Here is a 15,563-nt window from a genome sequence, read left to right on the forward strand (position 1 = left end):
GTTGCTATTATGTTTTAACGTCAGGTAAGATCCCGTGTTGTTCCTCCCGACCCCTTTTCCTTTCGAAAACGTGGCTATATACAGATATATAAAAATATTCATATTCGAAGTAACAATACTTATCTGTAAAACGTCTCTGAATCATCTGTATTTATTTTGACGGTTGGTCACTGAAATTAAAAATTAATGAAATTAATGGCATTATGTGCACGTTGATACTGGAAAGATAGATATGTAAAAAAAAAGCTGCAGAAAACTACTTCTTCAATGATGGCAACGATCTGTATTAATAACCAATCTCCAAACACGCGTTGCAGAATAAAGGAAATAATCTTGGGAATACTGTTTTCTGGAATTGACAGCTGAAAGCGGTATTTTGTAGCATTCATCCCCAGGAAGACTTACAGCAACTTGTGGTAGGTGAGAATGTCGAGTCGCCAAGAAAATGAACAACCGATTATATTTTATGATAAATAATTTTTGATCGCGCCGCCGATGATATTCCACTACAACAAGTCCATTAATTTAATGCACGCAAATAAATTATAAACGCTTCTGAAAAGCAAAACAAACGAATTTTCACATGAGGTGAATGATTGCATCTACATTATCATTAAAGTCACATTCGCCATTTATTTATCACGGTATTGGCAAGTCGTATAGCTACCATTTTCTTTTTATTGATTAGTTCCTGCAGTTCAAATACCAGAAAGGGGGCCATTTTGTTTAATATAGCCACGTAGTTCATCACGTGTTCTATTTGTTGTTTTGTTCAATGTAATTATCCAGCTCCGTTTGCAATTCAGATTTGGATCGTACGTAGTAAAACTTTTAAGATTACCTGTTGTTATTAGCACTGCTCACTGTCTTACCTTGAAATCCATATGCTGCTATGCTACGTAGTTTAGATTAAGTCCATGTTATTGTTGCCAAACATACTGTATGTTGAAGGTTGGTTTTTGGTTTCTAAACTCTTTAATAAAGGAACTCGTTGGTTTTATCTCCGCTTAAAACTGACTAGATGATGAATTTATGCATAAATTTAAATGCCAAAAACAAACCCGTAGACATTTTGAATATTTCTAAACGAACTTTGTGTAGAGAATAGAGATCTTATCAGTGCGCTTATTATGTTTTTCACAGAATCAGAATTTATTTGAGATGGATATGTCATTCAACGGAGCACCAAATAAACCCTCAGAAACCCCGATACCCTCTCCGGACCCTTCCATAGCTTCTGTGGATCAACGACGAAGACGCAGAGGATGCTGTGCTCGCAGGTTTTCGCCACATCGAAGATTTCTAGTAAATAAAGTAAATAGTGGTGTCCATGGTAACCTCAATAAATTCAGTTTAACTTCCATATATAAAACTGAAGTACAAAACGATTGAGGGTGGAAAATAAAATGCCTATGGACACCTCAAAAAATGATAAAAGTTCATTTTTAAAATAAGGCTTCGTATTGAAAGTCATCAAAATTGTTTTCCTTTTAATTTATCAGCATTTTTATTTGTATTCTTAGATTACTTTACGTAACATTTCCATTGTTTTATTTGATGTGGAAAAACTCTTCAGAAATAATAGGTATTGCAACATAAGACTGAAATCTTAATTGCATTTGAAAACTCCGGGATTTCATGATAGTTTTAATGTACAAATAAATACATTAATAATACACTGCCTTTCATAATAAATAAATGTAAGAAAGACAATTACTGTGTCCGAAGAGACGATAATTTGTTAGCATGGCATTTAATTACTAAACGGATCCCTAGTAAAAGAGCTTGGTGTCCATGCATTCATGTTATTATTAGCATTTTGAATATTTTCAACCTGTTATTTAATGGACGTGGTAAACAATGGAAATTGTTCTGCTGAATAATGAACTTTTTGTGATTGCCATTATTCATTTTACTCAAGAAATTGATTATTTTTATAAAATATATTGCATGTTTTGATTTTTAAAGGTATTCAAAATTGAACTAGTTTGGTTTTATTTTTAAAAACAAAACTTTAAAAAGAAGATTTTAAGTTACCTTAATAAATGTAATGATAAAGATATCAGTAGAATTACCAATTAAAATTTTTGATCATGATATAGGAACACTAATTTGTCCATCAAAATAATAATATAGTCTTTAGTACTCGTCTCAAATGTTTTTTTTTTTAGTAAAGTTCGAACAACGGTTACCGCGTTTAATTCGATTACAATTTCGTTTCGTTCACATTTATAATTTTTACACTAAACTGCAATTTTTCTTTCAACAACCAGTTTTGTCTAAAACACTACTAATATTAACACTACTAATACTTACTGTGGGTAATTTCCAATTTAGCTACATACCCGTAAGGCCATTTTGTCCTACAACAATAAGCCCGGTATAATTAAACAGCAGGTAGATTTGGTCTGAACTCCGGTTTTAAAGAAAATATGGAGTACAACATCAAAAATAAAACGAAACGTAATTGAAATCTCTGTTTAATCAATCTGATTAAAATACAGATCTATATTTCGTTTCGTTGTTTTATACTTCCGATGGTCTACACTACATGAAGATCTGACCAGTTGTCCTCGAGGGTCGTGTCAGGGGTCGTACAAGCGGCTTTTGACCCTATGACGACAGACATTGATTAATCAATCAGCGTTGGCGTTTCTAGTGGTTTACCCACAGTCCCGTGAATGGCACCCCAAGAAGTCGCCGTAACAGACTGTTCATTGGCTTATCCCTCACTTTCAACCAAAACGTCGGTAATATAACAACTCTTCCAGATCCTAGTGTAGTACAGACAAGTAAACCGAAATTTTGAACTATAAAAAACGAAATGAAATAGGATCTGTTTAATCAGACTCATTTATCTGGTTCACTTTCTTATGTCATTTTATCTTGTTGGCATTTTTTTGGTATTTCTCCTGATATTTTTGCTTTTTAGCACTTTCTTCACATTTTAAATCAACTTAATGATATACTAAGTTATTTTGTTTTACTTTCAGAAGCGGACACGCAGTGAGCATGGTTATGAGCCGCAAGAACTGAATGATATTCAAATACGACTTCCACAGTTGAACCGTACGTCGCGTTCCAGTCTTAACGCTGTTGATAATACGACTTCAAACAAAACAAATAACTCGGTAACCGTCACTACGGCTATTGTGACGCTTCCCACCTCGAGCACGTCGGAAACGGAGTCGGTTCGAACACAGAGCACCAGTGCGCAAACCCAGTCACCTAACCCTAGCGTTGTACGGATATCCACGTTATAACAGCACATACGCAGTGTTGAAAATGATGAGACATTTAAAACTGAAATATTTCTACAGAAATAGTTATGATTTATTTAGTCGATATCATTACTATATATATATATATATCTAGCCCTTAGCAATGTGGGAAGGTAACAATTTCCAGTGTAAAAAAGGAGAGAGAGACGATGTTTTTATCTTACCCCTTTTAACAGTAATATATTCCTTCGGTCGTTAGTGACACAAATTATTATACTATGTATATACATATTATATATACAAAGAGAATTGACTGTTGGACACGCGATCCTGTGATTTCCGATGTTCGTATTAATAATCGAAAACAGCAGAATTTCCCGTTTACTGCTCAAATCTCTTAACCCGCACACAGCACATATTTTCATTCTTTTTCATCAGTCTGGATGATTTTTCTACTATGACGGGAAATTGTTACCGGGCCAATTTTTTTGGTTAGATACCGTGAACGCTATTTAATTCAGGTTTATATTGTTTGTTTTTTCTTTCAATTTTCAAAGTTTTTCATATATATGTTGATTCTGAGTGCTTGAGGTGCGATCTTATTACTGTTTACCATAATTCCATTATAATGATATATATATATATACATATAAATATAGCTTGACCCTTGTCAAGGTTACGAGAATGTGATTCCTCTTCTATTGTTCCGGATATAATGTGTATATGAAGACGTAATTGTGATACTGGGTGAATGTTTTGTGTATACAGATGTGCACGATCAAATGTTAGTAAATGGAATTTTAAAAAATGACAAAGATATTAGGCATACTGTGATTGTGGCGAAAGAAAAACGTAAGGAAGGAATATATCTGCAGTTATCTCCCTTAGTACTTGACGTTTGCACGTCTGACGTGGAAAACAAAAATCGAAAACGAACTGAATAATATTGTTTATTCTATTTGGTTGATGTTCACGAATTTAAAGTCATTTAGCTGAGTATTCACGATGTCCGAAACCAATCAAGGGAATATTTTCGAACCGTAATGTTCGTTGATTAATTAATGAAGAAAAAACTGGTCGTAAGCCCCGTATTTTTTTTTTTTTTTTTCAATTAAGCGTTATCAAAAGAACTTGAACAGCAGATAGCATTTTCTACAAAAGCAATCAAAGAAGAAGCTTAATGCTGGAGATAATGATTCGAAAGATATGTGCACAGATGTTTTTGATAAATGCAAAATTTGAGCTTCACCATAACTATTCAAGACTTGTATTATAAAATAGAAACTGAGGAATTTGACGATTTGTACATATTTTCTATTTGATTTACAATTTTTGCATATCATTTTTCTTGTGCGTCGTTTCACACAGCATGGTAACTCGTCATACAAGATGGGGTCATATTCTATGATGCCATTTACCAGTGACTTTTGATGTGTGTCTTTTTATTACCTCATTGTTTACTTGGCTAGAATATTGCTTCGTCCCTCTAGTTGGTGATGCCCCTATTAAAAGTATACTATCGACAGAACTGAAGTGCATTCTGTAAAGACTGTCCCCAAAAACACCAAAAATATTGCTTAATAGCAGGTAGTAAAATGTCGGATAGATTTTACCGGTTGCTCCTATTCCTAATTCTGTACTTGATTACAAACAATATCCAATACAGCTTCACTCTAAATGGATTTATTCTTCCTTTAAACTTTGCGCAATATTTCCCGAAATGTAGGCTACTCCAGTTCTTTCGGTGGTATTCTCTTTTGAATGCGGTGATGCCAACAAAGCCAGTTTGTGTTGAACAAAAGCTTATCCTCTAGTTTGCTGTGAATACTCCGTAGAAAATTGTCTTTTTAAAATGTACAATGTATGTTAGGATTGTCTTTCAGAATCTTATAGTTAATGAGAATAAATCAGACTTGGATGAAGACACTATATCAAAATTGATTTGAAAAAATACATTAAAGGTATGAAAAGACATTTTGAAATCTTTGGTCTTTTTAATAACTAAATGCTATTAATCAACGACTGATTTGCCGTAAGAAAGTGGTAACAATAATGTTACCTTAACTATTCTTACCAGTGTCTCCAAGTATGATTTATTTGAATAGATCGTCATGTTTGCTCATAGTACCAATATCTATATAGGAGGTATCGATTCCTAGAATTTTTCTAAAATAATACTAAATAATAATATGTTATTCAATTTTTACTATCTTTGCACATGATTTTCTTTTGGTCCTGCACCTAAATGCAATTTATCCATTTAATTTTTACTAAAAGATTATTTTCAACAACTGGAACTATATATGCACACAATTCTTTGTTTCGTTTCCATACGGTTCAAGCATTGTAAGCAATATTAGCTAAACATTTAGGCGATTATTTCTTGTATTGTGTGTTTTTTTAAATTGTGCATATCTTATAATACATTTATTTTGCTTACATAGTAATGGCCCAGAAATATACCAATTTTTACTCCATTATCTTCATGAATTACTCCCCTTTTTTCAGAAGACGATTGCATAATTATCTTTATCTTTTATTTATAACATTTCATTTTTCTTCGTTTGTTCATATTCTTGACGCAAAATCAAAAATTAGCGACATGGTGATGTGTGGACTTCTGTATCCATGACTTTTTAAAGAATATAAGAAAGACATTTGAAATGTATCTTATATTCTGAAAAATGAAATCTGCAGAAATCAAAATCATCAGTCGCCCCGTATACCTCATCTATCAACCTTTCGTATAACTTTAGCTTTAAAACGATACTTAAATAGTCTTTAAAAGTAGGAAGCTAACTGTTGTTAATTACATCTCTTTAACTGATATAGGTTTAGTTGAAATTATTCACCGGAAGTGAACTGGGATGATCTCAATATGTTTTCTAAACTAATTTTGTTTTGATCCAATTACCATGACATTAACAAGTCATACTTTGTGTGTAACCACAATAAATATGTTGTACTTTGTTGCATACAAATCTACACCAAATGGTATATAGAAATGAGCCTCCATTAAAAATCATTAAAATTATTATAGTAACCTAAAAAAATGAAAGCATAAATTTCAGTGCTCCATATAACGGGCGTGTCAATCCCGATCAGGCAAGCTAATGTATTATAAAATGCAGGTTAGCTTACACACTGTACCCACGATCCTTTAAAAAACTTTTATTTCCGGTGTGTAATGACTATGTAAGAGTAAAGCAGTTTGGTCTTTTCATTCATAATGGATGTGTGTTTTTCAGAAGGCTCAGTGATCCCATGCAGGGTACGCAATATGGGAATACTATATAAATTAGATTATATGGAACACTGTGACTGATGTTAAGCAGTTGAATCCTGAAAGGAAATAATATATGCATTGGTTGTAGAAATTTTCGTTTAGCACCCTTTGGGAAAGAGCTGTACATTTGAGTGCAATCTGATTAAAATACAGATCTATATATCGTTTCGGTTTTTTTATACTTTCGACGGCCAACATAACATGAAGATCTGACCTGTTGTAGTGGGAGGTCGCGTCAGAGGTTATACGAGCGTTTTTTCTACCCTATGACATCAGACATTTAATTAAACAATCAGCGTTGATGTTTCTAGTGGGTTACCCATGGTTCCGTGCACCTCACGCCAAAAACTCGCCGTAACAGACCGTTTCATTGGCTAATCCCTCACATCACCCAGAACGCGGGTTATATAACAACTCTTCCAGATCCTAGTGTAATAAAGATAAGTAAAACGAAATTTTGAACTATAAAAAACGAAACGAAATAGGATCTGTGTTTTAATCAGATTGGTTTGAGTGAAATTTAATCAAAAATATCGAAGTGCATGTTTAGATTCTTTTATAAATCTTGCGTGCTAAGTTGTTTTCCAATGGAAGATAAACAACTTTGCAACAGAGAAACGATAGTAGTTTCTTAATAATTTAATGAGTATCGTTAACAAAGCATCGAAAATAGTTTATGAAACTGTATAAACTATAATACAAGTAATTGTTCTAGAAATAAGGTCAGGGTTACTTCCCTTAATATATTTTTTTTCTCGGCAACCAAGATATAATTTTAGATTTGTTTTCTTTTTCTTTTTTGAAATAAAAAAAAATGCACTGATTTGTCTTTCAAACCGTCTTTCATACTTCAATAATCCTGTTTCATTTTTATTATTATTATTATTTTAATTTATTACCATTATTATTTGCACGCGATGAATGTACAGATATTGTTGTTATATTGATTACTTGATATTTTTGCTTGTTTTAAGGCATTTTCACCAAGTTTCAAGTTTTAAAATTCTTATAATCAATACTTTAATGTAACAGGAATTGGTTAAATCAGTTTATAATTCTAGGACAATAATTTATATTATATCTAAAAACAATGTCCACATTTCTTTAACCAGAAGTAAATTAATCTGATAGTTATAAGGTTAATCCGAGAGTTGTAAGGTATTGCAGCTACTGGAACATTTTTGACTAATATGGGTTTAACTCTGTGTCTGGCCTTTCGTTATTATGGGACTTAAAGCGATAGTTTTATATCTCTTTTAAGAAAGTCAAAACATAATTATTTCTATATCTATTGTTTAATCCGTTGTCAAATCACTGTTATACAATCATAGGAATCATTCTATCACTTAAAAAAAACAGTCACATAATTTTTTTGAATATTTTCTACTCGCCCACGGTACTTGGAAATTTTATCATTTTTCACTGGAAAACTATGTCAGATAAGGATAATGATGCCTGGTTAACTGAGGCAAAATTACCTCCCCTGGGGGTCTCTCTGCTAATGTGACACTTTGAAAACGTCAACGTTTTGTTTTCAACAAGAAAATGATATATTTCCCAATTGCTCAACTGACACTTAGTCTAGTGAATTATAGGATTAATAGGTAGGACTGTGTATAGATGCCGTATATTTTAAGGCTTTATTTTAACATATTTAAACATATGACTTAAAAAATGAAATTATCGCTTTAAGTGGATCCAGAAAAAATATTTGGAATTTGCCATGTTAAATACTAAATTTACATAAGCTGGTAATACCAATAAATATTATAAAAGACGTAAAGTAGTAACGGGTGATATTTTAAAATAGGGCGAGACAATGTGACGTTTAATGTAATTACCAAGAAGCTGTCAGATCAAAGTAGCCTAAATGGGATGCCAATGTGCTTCCATTGCATCCAAAAATAGAAAAATTCAGATTTTAGGTAGGTACATAAATCTAAGGTGACATGATTGGTATTCAATTATAGTTTCCTGCCGAAATATGTTGCTAATATTTTATAGAAAACAAATAATTAGTACACAACAACTAGTTGTAGCCATCACAGATATTTATTGTAAAAAGGATTAATGTTATAACTTATTTTGTTTTCTATCGTTGTTACAAGTTATGAATTATAATATATAACTTAAAATGTTATAAATGCAAATAAATACCTTTATAGAAAAGGATTGGGGCTATTGTATTTGTAATAATGATAACAAATATTTTCATTTTTTATTTTATTTTAGATCTCTCAGAAGTTTATATTAATTCACGTTTTTGTTTAGTTTTGTATCAATTGCAAGATTTTGAAATATTTGCAAATTTATTATTTACACATTTCACCTACCTTGTAAGCTTTTATAATATATTAACTAGATTAATCCTATTGTCTTCAAAAACACAAATTCATCCATTAAATTATATTGAATTTAGCAGTAAAGGTGTCATTCATTCAGTGAAACAAATTTTTAAAATATACCCAACTATATGTTAATTATGAATTGGCTTTGTTTAAAAATCGTGTCAGAAATGTTTTTTAATAAACAATAAAACAGCAATTTTCTCTATATATACATATATATATACTTGCACAGAAATAAAGCAGCCCGAAACGTTGGAAATCAAGAGTCTGTTTGTTTAAAATATAAATATTTACAATAGAATGAAAATAATTACCTTTTATTTGAGATATTATGCAATCAACTAATGAAAGTTGGTGAATTTGGATTTTTGTAGACATTTTATCCACTCATTATAACTTGCTGTTAATGATAATTCTCCTATATTTTTTGTCTGATATCAATAACTGATCGACCATTGTTGTTAGTATTTTCTCTTTTTTTCTTGCTTGCTTGGTACTGGAGGTAATTACTGTTATTTTACAATTTCAAGCATTAATAAAAACCCCAAACAATCACTTGATCTGTCTTTGTTATACTTTTGTTTGATCTGGATTATCACCTGGTCGACAGAGACTACGTGTAATTGCCCTGTATACCTATATTGGTATCTTTGTTGGATTTATCAGATTACTTACATTGAATTGATATACCATTGCAAAATTAAATTCATTCTCTGTGTCCCGGTTCGATATTCCAAATACTCTTTAAAACTCTAGCCCGAATGTTTGACAACCTGGAAATCGCTTGAAAATGCACAATGCTTACACAAGCAGCCGTTGAGCCATTATCCTACAAGGTCGTATGCAGTGCTCTTACTGGGGGGGGGGGGGGCACAATTTTTTTAATGTAGGACGTTTAACCCCCGTTCAATACATTTCATTTCTTACTATAGCTTAAGTCTTTAAATTATATTGTATAGAAGTGGGTGGATGTAAATACACGATAGATTTAGAATTGATAAGTACGTTAGCTAATGTAAGACCGACACATTAGACCGTTAGTTAACAATTAATCAATGTCTAGTATCAAATAAATACCAATAACCATTGATCCACTATAATAATGAAATGCCTATTTCTGAAATGGCAGATTGGACAGTGTTAGAAAATAAGGTAAGCACTACCCAACCTTCCTGCCAGCATTTCAATATTAAGATCTAATGGTATAAAATGTGGTCGGTTACTGAATACCTAACAAATTTATCCATCTCAGTCAACACACAGATATCAATAATTTTAAACTGTAAATGTCACTTCACCATTGGTAGCTGTCTCTACAGAGCCCATAACCACCAATACACGAATCCTGACCTGATTACCCCAGTCTCCTATTTTCTTAGTTACCCTGTAGCAAATATATTTATGGGACGAGGAGGGATACCAATTTCAATAAATGCAGCTGTTCAGTATACTGCTGCTGACATTCAATCATATCTACAAATGGCCCATAACTGTACAATAAATGAATCCTTTCAGAATTTGACAATCGCGATTTGAACTTAATAAACAAAATTTTATCAATTATTCCACTCATGTGGATAAACAACATGTTATCGGATTACTCCTGATATCCAACTTTCAAGACACAATGACCTCGAGCGCTATCCAGAAACGTCAAAAAAAGATATTTATGAATTTATGCAGACTGGCAAAATAATCTCTTATAGTTTTGTGTTGACCATGTGCGTATTCCGAGACTATATTCAAAACATGCCTGAAGTTACTGGCATATTTTAAATTATTCTGAGTAAACAGGAAAGGATTCCCCGTCTCCAGGTTTGGATAGAACCAATGCATTTTACGTCAATTTAATCATAGATATGAGTACTCTCCGATATAAATAAACAACATGAAGGTGTTCCAACAAGGAAAGCACCAGTCATACCATGCAACTAGACAAAATAAACATGAGCTAAGCCCTTGATAAGTACTGATGATATATTCTTCAAAAAGAGAAACGCATAGTGACATTTCGTCGTCGGTATACCTCGCTTTACCATCGCCTCGTCGCTGAAACAAACTATTCTCCAGCGTTGCTATGACCATACCCTTTGTGTCTGAACTCACTGAAGTCGGAAATGAAATGAAATAAAATGGGGTTTAACGCCCCACTGTTCTGCTCCTAAACTGGGCTAATGAAGATGTGCATACGCCATACAGTGTGCTATGAGGGAAATTTTGCCCGGGCAGCGGCGCTATGGTCTACTCTTATATCGCATTCCAAATGCTAAGGGATTTTTTACATGCACGCCAATGTGTACACGGGACCACGGTTTTTCGTACCACCCGAACGAGTAGACAGCTGTCCTTGTGAGACCCTCCGTCCTGCGTTTACGGACTGTCTGGTCTGAGATCTTACGCCGTCTAGGAATTGCTGTTGCAGTAGAGGTCGCTGTTGTGAACCGTTTCCGGAAATGACGTAACCCGATGTGACGATCTTGGGCAGGTGTGGTCACTTTTGTTCGGCCTGAGCTTGGGCGGTCACGTGTTGAACCTATCCCAATGGCTAGAGATAGTACTCTGGGAAACATTCAGCAGCTTGGCTACATCTGTCTGGGATTAACCTGCTTGTAACCGACCGATAGCTTTTTTGCGTTGGTCTTCGCATGGCTCGTTGAGTGTTTACATATGCAACTGATTTTGAAACCGAGAACCCCTTGATTTTAAAGGCCTTAGATTTAAGTTTCATGCGAAAAGCTTGCGAAGTTCTTAAACGCATGTGTCTTGGTGCAATCAAGCGAAAACAAATTTCGGCAAAAAGTATGACCAGTCACAATTAGTGACCCTATATTTAAAAACCAATAATTAATTTCTTTTATGGAAAAAACGATCACGTTCAAATAAAAAATGATGAAAAATTTAGCTATGCCTTTCTTTTTTTTGAAGAGTATATAAAGAAAATAAGAAAGCGCGAACAATTAAGTTAAGTCTAAACACTATAGGTACTTAAATCGAATTTTGACGTAAGTTCTGTTAATTGTAAACATATACTCTGGTGCAAAAGCTGACACTAACGAAATTTAGAATATCATAATATAAAAAAAAAAAAAATAAAAGGGATAGAGAAAGAGGGCGGACCTGAACAACTATGATTTCGGCCATACAAAATAATGAAAAGGTAGATACAAGCGCCGCTGCTTTTAATTATCATATAAGAAAAGGGACCATCAGATAATTATATTGCCAGAAGTTTATTTATATTTGTTAATTTAATTGCATGACGTATCAAAGAGTATTGTAACAGAGGGTGCAGTTAATTCAACACACCACAAACTATACCCATTACAATCATGTTTGTGTACTCTTCTCCTTTCTATGGCGGCAAACCACATTATTCCATTAACGTTGCTATGTAGAACATGACGTTCATCTGTAAGGTATGCTTAACAAATTGCTGACAACTGCCTAGTAAGGGGTGGAAAAATTTGAGGGCAAAATGTAACACATTGTTTCTGTCATACTCCGAGTTGTTCACACGGCTTTCTTAACTCGACACGATTGTGTGAGTTTCTCATCGACGTTGTCAGAAGAGCAATCAAGAAGTCTATCAAGCATAGTTTACGGTTTTAAGTATTAAATATTAATTAGCAATAAGAAATTCGTCTTTGGTTAATTTCGAGAGCAGGAAGATGAAAATCTACAGAACGTTTGTGCAGTTTTTTTTTTGTTTGTTTTTTTTTTGTTTATCCTAAACATCAATCAAAATATTACGAGTTTCTATATCCACTAATTTAAATGGTTATATTGTCCGGGTCGGATCCAACTTCGACTGTTGAATCCATAACACCAAGGATTGCTCGTGAATGAAACGAAATCTTGTTTGGATGGCACGTGCGCGCTGTATCATAAGGTCTGGCATTGAGTCAACTGGCGTGGCTTCGATTCCCGGGTTGTACGTAGGAGTAGGGTCGCCTGTCTAACCTTGTGGGTTTTCTCCAGGTCCGCCCCCCCCCCCCCCAACTGCTAAAGACGCCTACGCGCAAGCGAATTATTGAAATAGAATTGAACCATATGTTAATCCAGAAATGACATAGTTTATGTCGAGTGGACGTTAAACCCCATTTCTCTCTCCCTCATATTAAAATTATTACATCTATAATTCTAATAACCAATATAGGACACAGGAACATAACATATTCATATATAGTCATTTCGGCCATCGAGCTAGTTCACGTCTGCCTCCATTAACCCTCGTTCTGTCTTGAGCTTGCCAGCTCCTCTAGTGAGCAACTAAAGCCCGTCTCTCTGTCAGGTTTCTACCTGAGATCATTTATAACGTTCAAGGTATTACCAACCACCTTAGTAGTATTAAACAAGTTATAATACATATATATTAGTAGCCTTCATTTACCTGCCAATGCCATTGTCTTACATATGACGTCCCGTTAAATGCAGTTTTGGGTTAAAAGTGTATTTTTATGACATACCCGCAATACGGTTAATTAACATTCGGTATCAAAAAACAATTACCTAATCTAAATACAGGTAATTGCAAACAGTATACTACTCGGCAAATATATGTTCCCGTATACATGTTTCCAAATTTTAAAAAAAAAATTGAATTACAAAGTTATTTAATTTACATGGTTCAGCGTTAGTTTGCAAGCGTGGATATTGACTACTAAGGATAAAATAAATAGAGGAACTTATGATGGCAGCGTTTACTGATTGTATCGATGTTATCTGAGGAAAAGAATAATGCAAATTAGTGTGCGTGTTAATTAAACCTCCGTCTAATTTATGTAATCATCTTCGCCACGAACTTAAAATAAAATACTCTGTAGCTTCTCCTTTTTTTCCGCTGCGTGTATATCTTAAAGCTACTTGCTACATTAGTTAGGTGTTTGGTTTTGACTTCATGTAGTACTATGCTTGATATGCGTCGCTGGTTAGACTTGGAAAGTACATCGAAAAAATCCCCACAGCCGACGTGTGGCGCATACTCTCTCCTGCTACATGTTTTAATAGCCTTGTGATCGTCTAGTATTGTCTTTGGTTATATTTGTAATTCTCTTCTTTGGATTCTTTTTCACGTTTTGTATTTTGTTCTTAATCTCTGCCGCTAAGACGTTCGTCTATCAGGTACAGCAATGCTACAGTTTGTTTCTACATTTTATATCAAACCTGGATACATAGGTTACAAGCATAGGTTACATTACAATACTTAAAATTGCCCCTAACTCGCAGATGATTGTACTGACGGCTACATCATATGGCTCTGCTACAAATCAGTGGGTTCTACTCAATCCAGATGGTACCTCTTGAGCCTCAACGGTCTATGCCCTCAAAGAATCTACATGGTGTCTACCCAAGAGCGTTCGTTCGTTCATTTTTCCTCTTCCACTAAGGGTGATATCGTAGACAAGCCCCAAGAGTGCACATTTCTTATATCCGTTCAGATACACAGCTATTAATTATTATATTGGCTAATTATGATGTAATTAATCATGTGAGTGGTCACTCATGCCAAATATGGAATGGTAACTTTCCTATCATTAGTGATAAACATTATATTCTGGTTTCACAGAGAATCGGCTATGTTTATCAATCACGCATTCAATTTAGGTGTGAGAGATATGACTTCTCCACAAAATAAAACCCAATAATTAGTTAAAGATATAATATGGTCGCAACTGCATGGGATTCGATCTTCAGAGGGCTTATTTAATGTTGCACTTTAAACGGTAATGCAACAGCGTGCTTTTACCAAAAAGTATATGGTAACCAGACTTAACATGCACTGAAACGCCGTATCCAGGCGCCGCATGCAGTAAGTTTTGTCTATCAGCCAAACAATCCCAAAAGTACAAGACAGAAGGTGTAACATTGTTTTGTTTAATCCAAACCTCTCCTTAAAGTATAATATACGCCCCAAGATTATGAAAGATTAATACTGGTCGTCAGTCAATGGAAGAAAAATATTTGTAACGCTATCAATTTCAGAATGGCAGCTTCGGTAGTGATGGATATGTATATTTTTAAGTAAATTCCCTTCTTATGAAGTGCATGGAGTAAAAGCGATGTTTAGGTTTATTTACTTATAATATAGGATAGAGAAGGGAATTAATTTTGGTGAGTATTTGAACAGTTCTTCGTCTTGTTTGTTTTATAACGGGAAGGTTGCTAAGCGGGCGTGATTTTGTTCTATTTGATCACTTTAACCTCATCTATAACTCTGTGTGTATGTCTTTTCCCTATGTTTGTTGGTTGGTATAGTCGGCTACTAACTTCTGTTTGCAACTCTGTTTCGTCTTTTATCTTGGTGAACGTGTGTAGTATACAATTTACGGAAGTCTCTTTTCCCGGGAGTTCAACTAGGACGATACTATGGACTGAAAATCTTTTCAAAGTTTATAAAATTGTTTGTTAGTTCATAAAATAGTGGTTGCACGTAGTGAGGATTAACACACCTAGTACCTGTCCAGATTTATCAATGAGTTGATGCAACTAATTAAAAAATTGCCGAATTGTTTTTACCAGAAGATTGCAATATTGGAGTAGCGCGCACTTTTAAATCTGAGTTTTCCGGTATTCGGAAACTATTTGCAAGACCCTTCCTTCTTCGAGATTTGTAACTAATTGGATTCACAAAAAACATCATTGAGTGATCATCCATTATCAAGTTGATTTTCGTGCGTGGGGTAGCAGCGAATGAAGTGTGTGTGGCTG

General features: G+C 34.0%; 1 protein-coding gene across 1 annotated transcript in view; it reads left to right on the forward strand.

Moving 5' to 3' along the window:
• The window catches only part of LOC126827217 (potassium voltage-gated channel protein Shal), an 84,580-nt gene extending 75,170 nt beyond the window's left edge, over positions 1-9,410 (forward strand). Inside the window, exon 5 of the mRNA XM_050556456.2 lies at positions 2,994-9,410. Coding sequence (XP_050412413.1) covers positions 2,994-3,263 — 270 coding nt within the window. The 3' untranslated portion in view covers positions 3,264-9,410. The remainder of the gene's footprint in view (positions 1-2,993) is intronic.
• Positions 9,411-15,563: the final 6,153 nt, after the last annotated feature.

This window comes from Patella vulgata, chromosome 7, assembly GCF_932274485.2.
Source record: "Patella vulgata chromosome 7, xgPatVulg1.2, whole genome shotgun sequence".
Classification (NCBI taxonomy): domain Eukaryota; kingdom Metazoa; phylum Mollusca; class Gastropoda; family Patellidae; genus Patella; species Patella vulgata.